The 16,939-nt window shown below is 48.1% G+C and overlaps 1 protein-coding gene across 1 annotated transcript in view; it reads right to left on the reverse strand.

Moving 5' to 3' along the window:
• Positions 1–1,669: 1,669 nt before the first annotated feature.
• Positions 1,670–16,939, reverse strand: part of TNR (tenascin R) — a 78,215-nt gene continuing 62,945 nt past the window's right edge. The window contains exons 10-22 of the mRNA XM_074546331.1: positions 16,613–16,876; positions 15,701–15,973; positions 15,481–15,600; positions 14,823–14,966; positions 14,056–14,175; positions 13,255–13,398; positions 12,485–12,615; positions 11,377–11,509; positions 8,205–8,356; positions 7,196–7,292; positions 6,310–6,471; positions 4,628–4,791; positions 1,670–4,139 (exon numbers count right to left, since the gene is read on the reverse strand). Coding sequence (XP_074402432.1) covers positions 4,020–4,139; positions 4,628–4,791; positions 6,310–6,471; positions 7,196–7,292; positions 8,205–8,356; positions 11,377–11,509; positions 12,485–12,615; positions 13,255–13,398; positions 14,056–14,175; positions 14,823–14,966; positions 15,481–15,600; positions 15,701–15,973; positions 16,613–16,876 — 2,024 coding nt within the window. The 3' untranslated portion in view covers positions 1,670–4,019. The remainder of the gene's footprint in view (positions 4,140–4,627; positions 4,792–6,309; positions 6,472–7,195; positions 7,293–8,204; positions 8,357–11,376; positions 11,510–12,484; positions 12,616–13,254; positions 13,399–14,055; positions 14,176–14,822; positions 14,967–15,480; positions 15,601–15,700; positions 15,974–16,612; positions 16,877–16,939) is intronic.

The following is a 16,939-nucleotide window of genomic DNA, read 5'->3' on the forward strand; positions in this document are numbered from 1 at the left end:
GGCTTGTTGTTTGGCCCCAGAACAGAACCCTTTGTTAGTGGGTGTGATCATGAATTAAAGGGTTTTTGGGGGGTGAGAGTTCATTGCTGGCAGTGTTTGGTAAAGTCAAAACTTGTGGGCATGTCTGGGGGGACCAGGATAGGGGGTGTACGGTCACCCCCAGATGTGATGGTGGGGACACACAGGAGGGCAGCTCTGAGCTGGGATGAAGGTCAGGAGCTGGCATGGAGGTGAGGCACCAGGAGGGTCCTTTGGCTCCTGCTGTACTTTGTCATGTTGCCCTGAGCCTGTTGTGGGCATGGGGACACCACTGGCTAGGTCCTCACCAGTGCATCACTGGGAGTGAAGGTGGCATGAGCTGTGCCTTCCACACCCAGGCACTTCACCTGGGATAAGCATCCCTCTGGGAAGGAGGCAAGAGTGCATTTAGGCTGATACTCTGCTTTGAGATGCCCACGTGGCCTGGTTTAGGGCAAATTAGGGAGAGTACAGTAATGCAAAGATAAGGAGTAGAAACAGACTTCTCCCCAACCTTTGTGTGGATGCTTTCCCTGGTACCTTCCTACCAAAACCCAGCTACCCTTGGGGAGAGCCTGGCCTCTCTCCTTCTTGAAATTATTCATTTATAGATGCTATCACTTTACTAAAAGCAGATTTCCTTTCAGGACTCTTTTTCTCTTTGGTTATGTTTCAGTGCAGTGTGCAAGTGGAAGGTGGGCTTGGAGAATGGAAACAGAGGGAAATTAATATTGGGAACGAGATGAAAGTGCCTTTGTTTTTCCCTCTAGGATTTTGGGGTTAGAAATAAGAGGTGGCTTTGAAAGGCTGGAGGGTCACGGGCACACACGGTGTTCTGCTGTGTGAAGGGTTTGATGTGCTGCTTCCTGTCACACAAAATGACATCTCACAGTGGATAGTGTGGTTTGGGTAACAGCCTCATGCTCCTTTTTGGGCTCTGGAACAAGCCTGAGCCACACAAACCCAGGATGGCAGTGGAGCCACCAGAGCCCAGTGGAAGTTCACATGCTGAAGCCAAGTCTCTCAAGGTGAGTACTGCACCAGATCCAGGCTTGGTTTCTGGGAATTTCAGGGCCAAACCTGGTCTAGCTGGAGAATGAATGAGCCCATCCAGTGATGGAGGGTGAGAAGAAGCTGCTTAATTATGGGGCCTTCTGAAGCATCAAAATTAAGCACAGATTTGCTGGCAGGAGCTTTGTCAAAAAAAAACAAAACAAAACAAAACAAAAAAAGTAAGGCAATATAGAAAAATAACTTTCTGGGAAATTGTATCTTGTTTGTGGTCAATGTGAACAGGAGACAATGGCACAAATGACTGGGTCATCATTGCTGGTTGTGTGCCTGGGCTTGGGTTGGGTTAGCACCAGGAGAAAACCATGATGTGTAGAAATCTTTCCTTTAAAAGACTGTAGCAACTGTCTTTCACCAATGCCATGGAAAGGCAACATCCTGGTATCACATGAGGGGTCAGGGACCAGCACTTATGTATAATAGCACTGGAAGATTGGATATTGTCCAATTTCATACCTGACTATGCAGTTGGGTCAACTGGGCTGACTCATCCTGGTTACAGGACTTGTACAAAGGATGACAGAAATGAGGAGGGAGGGAGAGATGTATGTCAGTAAACCTGTTTAGAGAATAATCTGCCTTTTTGAAGATATTCTTTTGAACCTCCTGGAAAATCTTGGCAAACTTTTTTTTTTTTTTAAACTTTGTTTGAGTCTTTTGAAAATAGAGGTTTCTTTCCTTTCTCTTGACTGTGAATGATAAGTGTATGTTTCCATGACATCTCTTCCTTTCTCCTGGGTAGGTAAGAAAACAGCACCATTCAATGCCAGTCTCTGCTGGTTATAACCACAGCTCCACTGCAGCTTTTGTTGGGATATTTCTTCCTACAAATTCTTGATGGTTTGGAGAAAAATTTACTTTGCTGTTGTACTAAAAGCCTTCTTAGGCTTTAACCAGTTCCATCTGCTGCTTTTTGTTGGCTTTTGGGTCTTAAAGCAGGGTTGGGTTTTCAGGAGGCATGACATGCCGCCATCTGTGACAGTAGCCATGTCCTGCAAGAGACCCCATCATCTGCAGCCTCTGACTCACCTGTTCCAAAACTGGTAGGTTTGTTGCCTGATTTGATGCCAAGGGGAAGTAAGAAGGGACACCTCATTTACATATGAGATGTTGCTGAGCACCCTTTCTCCAAGCCAGCTTGAAAGCTGAAGGAACGGGCCCTGTATATGATCTTGACCTCAGTGTTAGCTGTGATTTCACGTGCCAGTATGTGCCATGGAGAAGGAGGTTATCTTTCCCATTTAATGCTCTTCTTCAGCTCTGCAGCCATCATGAATAACGTCAGAACATTAAGGAATGTGACCATAAAAGATACATTGGCCTGAATTATAAGCTACTGCAAAGATGCCTTTATGTTGCCATCTGCAAGATGTTTTTGAGACAAAGCAGCTTCAGTGTGATAAAACCAGACAGCAGTGCTTAGCATTTGTAATGTTCCTTTGGCTGCAAATCCAGTGATGAGCTGCATTGTCCTTGGATGCAGGGATGAGTCCCTTCTTGTAGACCAGGCCAGTGACAATGCCCAGCATTGAGTGGAGTCCTTGGAGAGGAGTCAAAAGCATGGTGGTTATTTGGGCTCTGTGGAGGTGGGGGACAATGACAACAGGGCACAGACAGAGATATCCAAAGGGTCCATCTTCCTTCAGTTAAGGAAGGGAAGAGCGAATTCATTAATTCTTCCAAGGGCCTTGAAGTGCTCCAAAATCTGAATAGAATCCCTTCCAGGAGGGGAAACAGTTGATTTCCTGTTAGAGAGCTGGCAATTCCAAGGCACTGAGATTTGTGTCCCTCTTGTGCTGGCATTGAAGAGGGATGGTGTAGGAGAAGGAAGGAAATGGGCATTCCTCAGCTTGCACTTCTCTTGCCTTAGCTGCATTGCCATAATTCCCTGTGTGGGTGGAGGGCCATGGACAGGAGCACCTGAGCTGTGACAGCTGCTGGCTTCAGGTTGGGCTGCAGTTGTGTGATATCTTTTTATTGCTGCTCCTCCTCTGAGACTCTTTTGTTTGGGACCAGTGACCTCAGTGAGAGAGAGCATGATGGAATGTAGAAATAACAGAGGGAATGGGTCCTAGATTTCAGGACCACAAGTAGGGATTGTTCTCCCAGGTCTTCTAATTTAAGTCCTTTCTTCTCCATCAAGTTCAGCATAACCCAGATAGATGTCATGGACCTGGAGTGGGCTGAGTTCAGCTTGGAGGAGTGGATAATGAAGGTTGGGGCTGGTGGAGTAATTCTTATTCCCATACACCTCATGCACACGAGGATGACTTTGTGGCGGGACCAACACATGAGCTGTGGACTCTCTGCAGTTTGCCTACGTATGCAGATATTTGCCAAGCCCTCCTGTGAAAACTGGGGATGGAAGGAGCCTTTGCTCATCCTCACTTGGTCCCCAGGTGTCCAGAGCCTGCACACAGGGGAGAGATGGGCCTCTGCCTGCTGGAAGAGTTGGTGTCTACAGGATGGAACGAAGCTTGGGACCTCCCTGCCAGGAGGAGACAGGGAGGCAGGGAGAGGACGGGCATCCCTGGCCACGGCTGGGCTGGAAATGGCCACACCAAGGTACCTGTGGGGAGGGTTTCTGCCACAAGCCCTGTGACAAACATTTCTAACAGGGTTTGCTGGGGATTTCTATGTCTTTTAAAAAAATATCAAAAAATCTGTCTCTTTCTCTTTCTTCTCATGTTAAGGGCCAGAGTATTGGGATAGGGAGACTGGAAATTTGGTATTTCTCTGGGACAGATGCAAAGCAATGAGGTCTTTCCTTTCCCATGGCCTTTCCTTGTGCCAGGGTTCCCTCCAGCACTTGTGAGGGGCAGCTTGCTATCTCAGACGAGTAGTAATTTTTTTTTCCCTTTTCATATTATAAAATACAAACAAATGACAGAAAAGGTCAGGTGGTGGGAGGCAGGAGGGGTTCAGCTGGCTCAGAGCTGTAGGGACCGTCTCTTCCTCCCAGAGATGTTACGGTGGTTGTAAGGTCGCATCTTCATTTCCACAAAGGGGATGGAGAACTCGTGGCCTTTCCAATGATACCAGTTAATGCCCTGGCAGGAGGGAGAGAAAGGCAGAGGGTAAGGAAAGACCCTAACAAGGAACTAGATTGGGAGGAAGGAAACAAGGTTGATTGGTGTAGAGAAGAAAGAAAGGAAAAACTTGCTGTAGCAGGAGCAACCAGCTCCCTGCTACTATGGCTTGATTGGTTTTTTCCCCACTGCTGGTCAAATTTCATGTAGGTAATTTTTTTAGTCTAACACACTACAGAAAATTACTATGGCACAAAGCCTAGTTGACTTGAAGGTGGCTCCCTTTGCTCCAGGTGGTGAGGGGTCGTGCCACCAGTTCTGACCATGTACAAATCACACCACCCCGGCCCTAACCTAGGCTTGCTGACATGTTCCCCTGGAAGAAATTCCAGAGGCTTTCAAGCCAGCTCTGCCCTTACCTGACCCTGGTGCACCAATCACCCCAGCCCTAACCTAGGCTTGCTGGCATGTTCCCCTGGAAGATATTCCAGAGGCTTTGAAGGCCTTACCTGACTGTGCCGGGACTCTCCGTACTTGCCGTTGAGGTTGGTGCGGTGGCAGTTCTTGTACCACCAGGCCCCTTTGTAGGACATGGCACAGTTGGTCACAGCAACATCATTGTCCCTGTCCTTGGTGGAGAAGGGGCGTCCCTGGTGATAGGTGAGGGAGTCTCCTGTGGAAAGAGGTGCTGTTTAAGGTGATGGAGTCTGTTATCTGGTCACTTCACAAGGAAATTGGGATATTCTGGTTTTGTGGTAATCATTCCAATCAATGGCCCAAACAGCTGACAGTCTGGGGATAACTGGAATTAACTGGATAACTGAATGTTAACTGGAATTGTTCACAACTGGCTCATCTGAGGTCCTCTGCTGTCTGTTTAGGATCAGTGCAGACTGCAGCAAATCCTGGAGACTTCTTGACATTGTCAGATAAAGTGCTTGGGTATGTGCTTGGATCTGAATTTCAGTGTTTCAGAAATTATTTAAATCCCATATTTTGGCATCCCTGATTTCCCAAGGCTTGGCTCTGCTATATAACTTCAGGATGCTTTCAGCCTCCCTCTTTCCTGTTAACCAAAGGGAGCTTTTTCTCTCAAAGGAGACCAAACATTCATCTCTTGAACCAAGATGCTTGGCCACCTTTTCTTTCTTTGGATAAGGGGAAGAAGTTTTTTGGAAGTTATGTAACATCTTCTTCCACCAAACCCTCTAACTTCATCCTCACTGGATAATTAGACAGCTGCTTTTGTGTGAAAGAAAAGCCAGAGTAAAATATGGTCACTTGAGTGATGTACTTACAGGAGACATTCTAAATATGCTCCTTGGTAATCCCTCAGGACATATGAAGTGGATCCATGCTGGCTGTGTGCAATCCAGCCATGGAGAGACTATTACTGCCATCCTTGGCAGTAGGTTGGGTGCTTTGTGCCCTGGGATCTGAGGTTAGAGCAAGTGCTTTGTTGCACACCACCAAGATTCCTGTCACCTCTCTTCCAGTAGCAACTAAGTGGTATTGAATAGGGAAATTCCTGCATCTTGGATATGTTGTGGGGTTCCACCTAGTACATGGTGGAAGTTCCATCATGGGGGCTTGCACTGGGCATGTCTATCCCAGATGAAGGGGCTAGAGTTATACCCCTTCTCCCTTCTTGAGGAAGAGAACCCCTGTGCCCTCCCTCTAGCACCCACTCTCTTCTGCTGGGCAATTCTAACTCCTCTGAATCAACCAAGTAAGCAGGTGTGACAGTATCCTTGCAAAACTGGGCAGTGTTTGGCCTTTATGTGAGGAAATGACTCAGAGGATTTCAGATTTTTCCATAGCTGTGGAAAGGCAATAAATACAGCCTCCAGCACGACATCAATAGCCAGCTGTGGCTACTGCCAAGTGAGATGACACCTCTGATGGTTGACCTGGTTATTTGAACAGCAATGTCTCTGATATTAAATATCTAATCCCCAATGGAAAATTCCGTGTCCTTAGTGGGATTTATCAGCCTGGTTTAAATGATGGACTGCAGGAAAGCAAAAAGGACTATGGATGTTTTTCTCACCACTCTAGACAAGTGAGATTTCATGTTGAGATTTCCTTTACAGTCTTGGACCAACCAGTCACAGGATTTCCCAAGACCCCTGCTAGCAAGGAGGCTGCAAGAATTTCCCAAGACCCTTTCTAGCAAGGGGTCTTGCTGTACCTGAAGTGCCATTGTAGTCCCCAATGCGCAGTTTGTAGAGGCTCCTGGAGTCACCAATGGAGAACTTGTCATAGTAGGCATATGCTGCCTCCTGGCCATCCCTCATGTCTATCCGCAGCTCGTAGCGCCCTTGGGACGTGATCTTGTGGATGTTGTCCAAGCCTGTGGAGACAGTGAAACACCCTGTGAGACCTGGTGCCCACATCTGCTCCATGAACAAACAAGGAAAGCTCTAGGCAAATAAAACAGTAGTGAGAAATGAGAGCAAGGAGAGAAATCAAAGAGCAGCAGCACTTGTGGTGAGTTTGTGTGTCTCCTGGCACTGCTGGGGTCTGGATCTCTGTCCCCACTCGAGATTCACTTCCCTGTGAGCAGTGAGATCAAGGCCCAGATTTCTTCAGATTTCTTCATGCTGCTGAAGCTTGGAACATTCAGCTGTTGAGCTCTGGTGCTACTTTTGTTGTTAAGCTCTCATACGAGCCAGAGTGTGTTTATACTGCAGGTCCCTTTGGCTCATGTTCAGGTTTTGGAGGAGCACACTCAATTTCAGAGCTGTACTGTCTCCCACTCACTCCTTTCCTGCTTTCATTGGACTTTCTGGCCACCAGTGCAACCTGTGGTCATCCAGTGATGGGTTTTGGTCCATGAAAACTGACAGCATACATGCCCCCCTTGTCTCCTAAAGAGAGCAAACTAGGACCTGCTAACCTTCACAGTGTGCCTCTGCATGAGTTCCTAAAGTGAAGGGCAGGGAATGAACAGAAGGAAAACTGTCTGAGGGAGAACGTAAAGGAATGTGGTGAAGGGTAAGGAGCCAACAGCTGACACAGTGCTTATGGAACTTAGGTTTGACACATCAATGAAAGGCAACCAGGGAAGGTCATACCCAGCCAAAACTCATCCTCCAGGTTTCCAAAGCCAACGCGGTAATCTGCCCATTTCCGAAAGAAATCGGTCAGCCCGTTCTGCCGCCGCTGGAACACCTGATGTGGAGGGAGAGCAGGGGGAAAACAATGATGATGGAGATGAGAGACAGCTTTGCCAGGCTCTGGACACATAAGGCAAAAACAATAATTTTTCTTTCCATTCTGCCTTTCAGGGGAGAAAATTGCAATGCCCATCCAGTTAGTGTTAATTGCAGGCATGCAATTAATTCTTGTGCAGGTGGAGAAACAGAGATATAAGATAATGTCCAAAGAAAATCAATGGTAGAATAGGAAGGAATTGGCCTTCAAGGTTTCTGCTTTAACTAGTACATGGTGCCTCTGGTTTTCTAGCATGTAATTCTGCTTTGAGCTGGCTATTTCTGTAATATCCAAGGGGATTTTCTGAAGCAGAGTGAGAGGGAAATTTACTGGCTAGAAATCAGCATTTGAGGAAGCCCATTTCTTTTCGGTTTTGACTGTATATCTAGCAGGGTTTTGTGTAATGTGTGTAAGTAAGAATTTGACATGAAAAAGATCAAAGCACCATGGCATTATTTACTTACACTGTCAGTTCATCTACGTCAAGACAAGCAGTGTTTGTGCAGCTCAAAAGCCAAACAGGCATTTGTTTCTAAAGTTCTCCTATGCAGACTCAATTGGGGTGACGCCTGACACCCTCCTTCTGCAGGCAGTGTGAATCATTCCCCGTGAAAGCTACCAGCCATTAATTTCATTTCTAGAACAATAAATCAGCTTCACTCACAGATTTTGCTCTCCAGAAGCACTGCAAACATGCCAAATAAATCAAAGGGCATTTCTCCAAGTGTAACTATTATTACTGGAGCGTGGGCCATTCCCTGCTGCGTGCGAAATGAAGCGTGTGATGCTGAGCCTGCTGTCATTCCTGTGCTTTGCTGGTAAGGGCTCAGTTACTTTGTGGTGGGGGCAACATGCCACATGGATACTCACAATCCAGCCCCCTCCATCAGTGGTCATGTCACAGTACACGGGCACCCGCTGGCTGAGGTCCCCATTGATGGAGATGGTGTAGACCCCGCTCAGCGTGTCTCCATTCATCAGGTGCTGGGCACAGTCCTGAGGGTTAGCAAACACTCGTCCTCCTGCAAAATCAAAGTCAAAAGAAAAGGGTAAAACTCAAGCAAAGAGACACCTTTTCCCCATGCTTCAGGCTCCACTAGTCACAATCCAGGAAAAGTTTGTCTTGGCTTCTGCACTCCAAGTAATTCCACAAGACGGCGAGACTTTATATCTGCCTTCAACCTCAGAGGACTTGCTGGAAAAAAAAATATCTGCATATATTAATTATTCTTCCATATGTCATATACTGGAAGGGTGCATGGTAATGTCACAATGAATGATGAGGGATGTCACTTCTTGGACCATCTTTCTGCGCTGTGTCTGAAACCCTGGGGTTTAAGCTGTCACCAGCATATTTAGACAGCTGTGAAAATACCAAAAACCTGTTCTCCTCTCAGGACTGCCAGCTCTAATCAAGTTTTATAACAGTACTCATTCCAGGGGGATTCTCCTGATTCTCCATGCCCTTGGAAATGATGGTGGACTTATGCTGAGCTAATTGTCACTTGCAAGCTGAGCAGGAATGAGGCTGTGTGAGATGCTAGAGGTAGGCAGCATGGGCTGTGTGACTGTGCTACAGGTTCTCTAATGAGGAGACATCTTATTTTGTGGTCAGAGTTTAGGAGAGTCCTAATTATGACAATTATTCTGGCAGTATGGGAATATCAAGTCTGGAAACATTTTTTTCTTATTTAAGAAAAAAGAGGGAAATAAAATACATCTTTTTGGTGTTGGTATGGATGGTTGGATGACAGAATAAATAAGTGCAGGGCTGGCAATGTGGAGTGTTTTCAAGGATGTCTCTGTAACAAACTGAGAAGGTGTGAGGGACCTTCAGATCTTCTGTGCTGTGTGTCCATCACAGTTGTGCAGTGCCCCATAGGACCAAGGCACAATCCTTGTCCGTTGCTCCCCACTTGGGTCTATTCCCACCCACCTTGTGACCTGAAGACTTGAAAGCCATTGCTGTGTTCAAATGTTGAAGATCCTCTCTTTTTTCTCCCCATCTTCATGGTCTGTAGCACAGCCTGGTGAGACACTGTCTTTTATAGTATCCAACAATGAAAACTTTTTCAACAATAACCACTTTGGGCTCCCCTGTGGAGATTGTTTCTTAATTTATATTCATATCTTTAAGAGCCAAGGAGACCTTGAAAGACATTTCAAACCACTATAAATTATAAATACTGTATCTGTTTCTTCCTTCTGTCTCATCTGTATACAATTCCCTAAGAACCTTATGCAAACATGAAACAAAAGAGGCTGAACTATTAATATGTCAGGGGGAATAGAAGAACCCCGGGATGTGTATGTAAGCAGAAGGAAGCAAAACAATTTAAATTAAGCCTGAGTGGCTTTCTTTGCTTTGTTTTTTTTGGTTTTTTTTTTTTTTTGGTCATTAAAGACAAGTCCTTGTTCTCTGCAAAGTGCCTTGATGCATTGCCAGAGTAAACTGAGTTGCAGATCTGGAAGCTTTGATGAGAGATGTTGTCCATGGTTTGCATTGCCTTGGTGATAGCTCCTGGTTGCATCTTTCTCATCAATACTGGGGTAAGTGGGAGAAACTGACCTGTTGCTAATGCCCATCTTCATCTTCAAAGCACGTTAAATGTGTTGGATGCTGCATCAGGTGACAATGGGGACTGACGTTGCTGAAGTCTGACACTTCTGTTTGATGGAAAAGGGGCTCTCCTTGCCTGACATAAGTGGGTTTCTGCTGCTTTATCCCACCTGAGAAGTCACTCCCATGCAGCTTCATCCCTGACTCCCAAGCAGCCTCAAAGATTACATGTCTTTTTCTATCACCTGCCTGAATTGTACTGGATTTAGGCACATGTGTAAGAGCCAAGAACAACAGGAGAGCATGTTTTGTAGATGTATTAGAGAAGTAATTTCTTCTTTTGTTGATGTAAATAGTTTCTGTTATCTTTTAAAAGCAGGCAAAGAGACCTTTGCATGTAAGTGAGATGGGGAAGTGTATCCATAGCAGACTCAAAGAAAAATCTCCCAATTTGAGAACTAAACTGGCAGCACAGATGGGAGGAATTTTGGTGGACATCATCTGGAGACTTCTCAGTGCTGTTGATACCCAGGAAAAACATGACTGGATTCCTAGCCCTGAACAAGATGTATTCTGTCTGTAAGTACCCTGGCCTAGCCATGATTTTAAAAAAAGATGAGGAACAATTTGTTTTGCATAGCTTCTATTATGAATGGTTGCAGAGGATGGGAGCAATGGTGACATTCTCTTGCAAGCTTCATTCTTGGAAGAATAAGTATTCTCTCTCTGAGGGTCATGGTGACTGTGGATGCCCACCTTTTGATTTCAAAATGAAAACATTCCCATTACTTTAGTGCCTTGGTAGATTGTGAATGCTCCAGAACGAGAGTGGAGAGGAATAATGCAATTAGATAAAGTGCTGGCTCTGCTGTTTGTGATTCCATTGGTGGTGGAGGAGATGCACCTACTTGATATTTCCAGGGACACTCAACCCTGAAAACTTTCAAGGTCAAATTAAACAGGGCTCTGAGCAACGTGATCAAGTTAAAGATGACCTTGCTCACTGCAGGGGGATTGAAGCAGATGACCTTTAAAGATTCTTTCCAACCCAAAGCACTCGGATTCTTTGATATCATGTCCACAGCATGGCGACACTGGCTGGGTCCTCTCCCAGCAGCATTCCTGTTGATATGTGTTGTTCCTTTTAGTGGGTATTTTTTCCTCTGTTTATCCACTTGAGGGCAGATATGGGCAGGACAAAAGGGCATGGCAGATGGTTCCTGGTCTGGAGCTCAAACCCCCTTGCCCTGGGCTGAGTCTTGTGTTTGAATCATAGCTCCTTCAACCATTAATGTTTTGTAGCAAAGCAGCACCATGGGCTGTACCTTACCATGGGTCCTCACCATGGCATTGTGAGTACCCTTCTTTAGATCATGAAGGAATGCTGCCTGAGGAGGGAAGGTGCCTAAGAGCAGTCCATTCCCACCGGTGTGACGTGGGCCAGCCTGCACGTGTCTGGGTGGATGCAGAGTGAGTGCTCACCTGTGGTGAAGGTGGTGGAGACGAGGCCGCTGCGCACGGCGTTCTGGGCAGCCTGCAGGTGCACCGTGTACTCCATGGTCTCAGAAAGCCCCTCCAGGCGGATCCACGTGTCCTCTGCATCCACAATCAGCTCCTGTACATGGGTCCCAGAAGGAGGCAGACACCAAGAGCAACAGATGAGAAAAGCGCTGGGGAGCCTAAAGAGCAAGTGAGGAGGGAAGGGAAGCCACAAACTACTGCAGCCCTCGGAGCCTGGCTGAGGAGCAGTGCATGATTGCTTAAACCCCTGGGCTGAGTGAACATGAGATCAGCCAATATACCCAACATTTTAGAATGGTTTGGGTGGGGGAAAGCAACCTGGTTTGGAGATGGATTTAAATGTTTGCAGTCAGTGTCCTCTGTCAGTTGGGTCAGCTGGGACCTGTGTGCCTTCAGTAAAAGACATGACTGATTGCCCAAGCAGTGCAAGAAATTGAGCTGGCCAAACCTGGTTATCAGCCAGTTTTGACTCTGTTGATTCCTGTCATGTTAATTTTTCTGCTTGTTGGCCAGTGCCACACAGCATTATTGGACCCTTTGCAAAGCTATTATCCTCTGGCTGCTGTGAGCCAATCACACCAGCAAAGGAAATCAGACTGTTTGCCATGACATATTTCTGATTGTGTTTGTTGCATCTCCTCCAGACAGGCAGATGTGGACACACTCATTAAATAATCAAATGTATTGTATTGCAGAATTAATTAGCTCTCTGTGCCTATCTTCCTTTTTTGCAGGAAGGGTAAATGGCCTTTTTAGCATCTCTGCAGAATAATACTCTGCTGCCTCAGCTTGCTTGTGTTTCACAAGCTGTGAATTGCCCCTGTTCCTCCAATCTCTCCAGGTAACCCCTCTGTGCCCAGACCAGTAGATGTGCATCAACATTTTACCTTAGGCCATCTCTTCTTACTTTTTCCTATCACCCTGCTAAGCAGGAAGTAGTGTCTGCCCTTCTGGCCTCCCTGAGCCACTGAGAATCATTCTTTTGCTTTGTTTGCTTCTCCTGCTTATTTTAACATGGTCTTATTACTCCCTGAGTGAATGAGGCTCTTTGGTGTGAGGACTCACTCACCTTCCTGCTGCCATCGGTGGATCTGTAGGTCATGATGTAATTCTCAATCTCTCCCATGGGAGGAGCCCAGGACAGCAGGGCACTCCGTCGCGTGACTTCACTGGCTGTCAGATTGGTTGGAGGATCCAAAACTGAAAGAGTGGATAGGAACACAGGGAAGTGAAATTTCTCACACACAACCACCTCAGCCCTGCTTCCCAACTCAGTACACTGGGATTCAACCTTGCAGCACTGAGCTACAGCCCAAAGTCATCCTCACCCTCAGTTTCAAGACCTCATCACCCATCCCCAAGCTTGAACAGAGCTCTGCAAACCCTCTCAAAGTCCTCCTCTACCTGTGTGCCACCTTAAGGGCAACAGCTGTGAAATTCATGTGCTGTGGAACCTGTCAAGCAAAATGGGTTGTTGTGTTCTTCTGGACTATGGCCTTGGGCAAAAAAAAAAGACCTGGTCAGGGGTCTGCTCAGGAAACCACAGCCAGGGGAAATCACCAAAAGAAAGGGATGGATGGATGGATGGATGGATGGATGGATGGATGGATGGATGGATGCTGAAAGAGTAAAAATAATGATTGATCCTTGTTGATTAAAATTGTGTTCTTGTGTTGTGCACTGCACTGATCATTGGGATTGGTGTTTGTGTCCTTTTGGCACATGGCTACCCCTACACTCTTGCTATGTATCAAGAGCTTTGGCTCAGCCTTGCTGGCTGCTTTTCCTGGGGTGAGTGCCTGGCTAGGGATGAGGAGTGAGGGAAGGGATTGCACGTACGAGTGGTGAAGTTGGTGCTGATGGTCTGGCTGGTGAGAGGCCCACTGGTGGCATACATAGACACTGTGTAGGTGGTACTGGGCAGCAGGTTGGTCAGCTGGTACTCCTGGTTGTCTCCATCCACAAGAATTGTTTCTCCTGCAACTGTAAGAAAAAAGGGATGAGTTAGGGTATGTGACCGTGTTCACAGGGGTCCAAGGAAGAGGGAAGAGATGAGGATCTGACTCCATGTTTCAGAAGGCTTGATTTATTATTTTATTATATATATTATATTAAAACTATACTAAAAGAATATAAGAAAGGATTTCATCAGAAGGCTAGCTAAGAATAGAAAAAGAAAGAATGATAGCAAAGCCTTGTGTCTCGGACAGGGAGTCTGAGCCAGCTGACTGTGATTTGCCATTAATTAGAAACAACCACATAAGACCAATCACAGATGCACCTGTTGCATTCTACAGCAGCAGATAACCTTTGTTTACGTTTTGTTCCTGAGGCCTCCCAACTTCTCAGGAGGAAAAATCCTAAGGAAAGGATTTTTCATAAAAGATGTCTGTGACAAGGGTAGACATTCAAGGTGGTTCTCCAAAATGCGTCTCTGGATATGACCTCATGACAAAAAGCACTGCTATTGCTGAAATAGTGGTGCTGTTCAGTCTGAAGGGTGGTCTGATTTTTCCCACAATCCCTATAAAACCCAAGGCAAGGGCTCCTTCCCTTCTCCCTCTGTGAAGGGCTCCCACTGAGCGCAGGGCTTTGGGATGTGGAGAGGCAGGGGTGAGCTGAAGCAGAGCCCTGGAGTACCTGCACGGCGGGTGAGGATGAGCACGTAGCTTTCCACCTCCGACAGCGGCGGGTTCCACTGCAGCAGCGCCTCGGTGGGAGTGATGTTGGTGGCTGTGACCCCCAGGGGGACATCCATGGCTGTGTGGGGGAGAGATGCAGAGAGTCAGAGGCATTGGGAGACTGGACTATGAGCTGGAAGGGCTTCCTGTGGCATATCACTCTATTTCCTGCCCTGCTGCCCAGACACATGTGCCTGCACAGGAGTTAGTGCTGCCCAAGCTGGAGTGCAGAGATGTTGTAGTTTGTGTTACTCTGCTACCTGGGCTGCTCTTCTACTCTTTTCTAGATGCCCAGTCTGGCTTGTTAGGGATTTTCTTTAGGCTTTGAGGAGTCTGGAGATAGCAGAAGGTTTTATTCTTGCAGCAGATGCTGCTTGTGACAGGGCTTCCCTAGGGATTATTTCTGGAAATCTGTACTCTGTTAAGGAAAGGTTGTCATGATTGCCCAGCAGCATGTTTCTGGCTTCCCTGTGCCTGGTACACAGGTTTATTACTTTTACCCATGACTACCCATGCATACTTGGGATAAACTTTGCTGAGAGATACTTCAAAAGCCCACAGTGAGCCCTTGTGAGCCCTGCCTATAATCTCCAGCTTGCATCCAGCTGGTGTGAGGTCCAGCTTGCTCTCAGTCACCTGAGTATTACTGCAAGCAGGGCCTGCCAGCCCTGGGCAGGGCTGGAGCTGACACTGGCTGTTCCCTGCCCACCAAGAGCTCCTTCCCACCTGTGTATGCAGTGATGGAGGCCAGCTCACTCTCCTCCCGGCCTCGCACGCTCTTCAGCTCAATCTCATACTTTGTGGCAGGCTGCAGGTCCTGCAGGGTGTACTCAGTGGCATCCCTGGAGATGGCCATGCTGTCTGTCCTTCCTGCGAAGATGGAGCCAAGAGCTTTGACATCATGGCTGGCCCCATCCCTGGGGCTCAGGAGGGGCTTGGGAGGGGAGGGCAGTTCCACAGGACACTGGAGGTAACTGGGTTTTGTGTCTGCAGGTGCACTCCTGTGTGCCCAGCACTCTGCTGGCCTGGCCTTTCCAGCATCATCCACAAAACTAGGCCAAGGGACATGAGGTAGGTGAGGCAGATGAGGGAGCTGGGATTTCAGGACTGAGCCCTGAATTTAAGCATCTCTGGGGAGGGCACACTGCTGGGGGCCATTCTGTGTGCCCCTCTGTGCCAAGCTGGCTGCAGTGGTCAATTCCCATCATTATCCCAGACACGCCATCCTCTGCTCTGGAGCCAGTCCCAGTTACTGGTGGCTTTGCCCAAGGCACAGAGGTGCTGCCTGGGTGACGATGGCCTAGTGGCCTGCTTGGGCCAGCAGATGGAGGGAGGGCTGGAGCTGTGAGCTCAGGGCATGAACAGGAGTGGTGTGGCCCCTTACCTTCAGCAGCACGGTAGGATATCCTGTAGTGGTCAAAGGCAGCGATGGGAGCACTCCAGTAGACAATCATGGACTCCTGGGTGACATTGCCCACCCTGAGGTCCCTTGGTGCATCAATCCCTGGTGAGATGGAGCACAGAGAAAAGCTGTGGGAGGCAGGCCCACTCCCCATGGCCCTGCCTGCCCTTCCCTGTGCATGCTGGGTGCTGTCCCGTGGTACCTGTAGTGATGGAGCCCACGACAGGCTCAGAGCTGATGGTGCCATGCACGGCCACCAGGGACACCAGGTACTCTGTGGCTGGCTGCAAGCCTGTCAGGCTGGTGTGCCTGCGGGTGCCATCCAGTGTGACCTGCTGGGCCTCCTCCTCCTCCTCGTCCCGGCGGCTGTAGGTGAGGATGAGGCGGTCTGCTGGTGGGGAGGGGTCACTCCATGTGACATTCACACTGGAGGATGTCAGCTGGGAGAAGTGCAGCTGGGAGATGGGCCGAACACCTGGAAGATGGAGAGGAGAGATGCAACCCCAGATCCTTACCTGCAGATCCTTACCTCCATGTTATTCCCAGTGCTTGTATGGGAAATACTTAAAAGAGGTGGGAAAGCTGAAGATTTGGACTCTCCATTGATCTGAAACTGTGCTGAGATCAACCAGCAGATCCAGGAGAGGAAAAATGATGCTTTTCTCAGCTCCACCTGCAAACATCCTCCATCCCAGACCCATACAGTGTGTGATGGAACTGTCCCACTGCAGATGGTATATGTTGTCTGCACTTCCTGACTGCAGACTTTTCAGCCAGAAGTCCTTGTGAGGTCCCTTAAGGCTTCATTTCTTCTTATGGGCACACAGGCCACCCTGACCACAGAGGACAACAGAGGGCAGTTGGGCAGTCTGTTTCTCCAGTTCTGTCTTGTCAGTAAAGCAAGTGTGTTCAGTGCTGCTGCCCAAAGGGATTGTGCCAGCACATCAGTAGGGCCATCCTCCTTTTGGGGTCAACTGCTCCTGTGTGGACACACTGACCCCAGCTCTCATCCCCATCACCACCTTAAGGGTTTTGGTGCCAGGGACGCAGTGGGCTGGCAGAGGTGCCAACAAGGTCTGTGCCCTTGCCCCCATGGCAGCTTGTGTTTCCCTACCTGTGAAGGCATCCACAGTGGCCTCCAGGCTCTGCTGCCGCCCCCTCTCAGCGATGATGGAGATGGTGTACTCTGTGCCGGGCTCCAGCTCTGAGAGTGTGAGCTGTGACTCGTCCCTGGACACTGTCACTTCAGAGGCCATTCCCGAGGCAGGGGTGAAGGTGACACGGTAGTGGTCGATGGGACCCGTGGCTTTGGTCCAAGCCAGTGAGATGGATGTCTCAGTGGAGGCTGTCACCAGCAGGTCCCGTGGGCTGTCGAGCTCTGTGGGAGAGGGGTGGTGCAGAGCTTTGTCCCCATGCACACACGGTCCCATGGGGGCATCTG

The sequence above is a fragment of the Zonotrichia albicollis genome, chromosome 8 (assembly GCF_047830755.1).
Source record: "Zonotrichia albicollis isolate bZonAlb1 chromosome 8, bZonAlb1.hap1, whole genome shotgun sequence".
In the NCBI taxonomy this organism is placed as follows: Eukaryota; Metazoa; Chordata; class Aves; order Passeriformes; family Passerellidae; genus Zonotrichia; species Zonotrichia albicollis.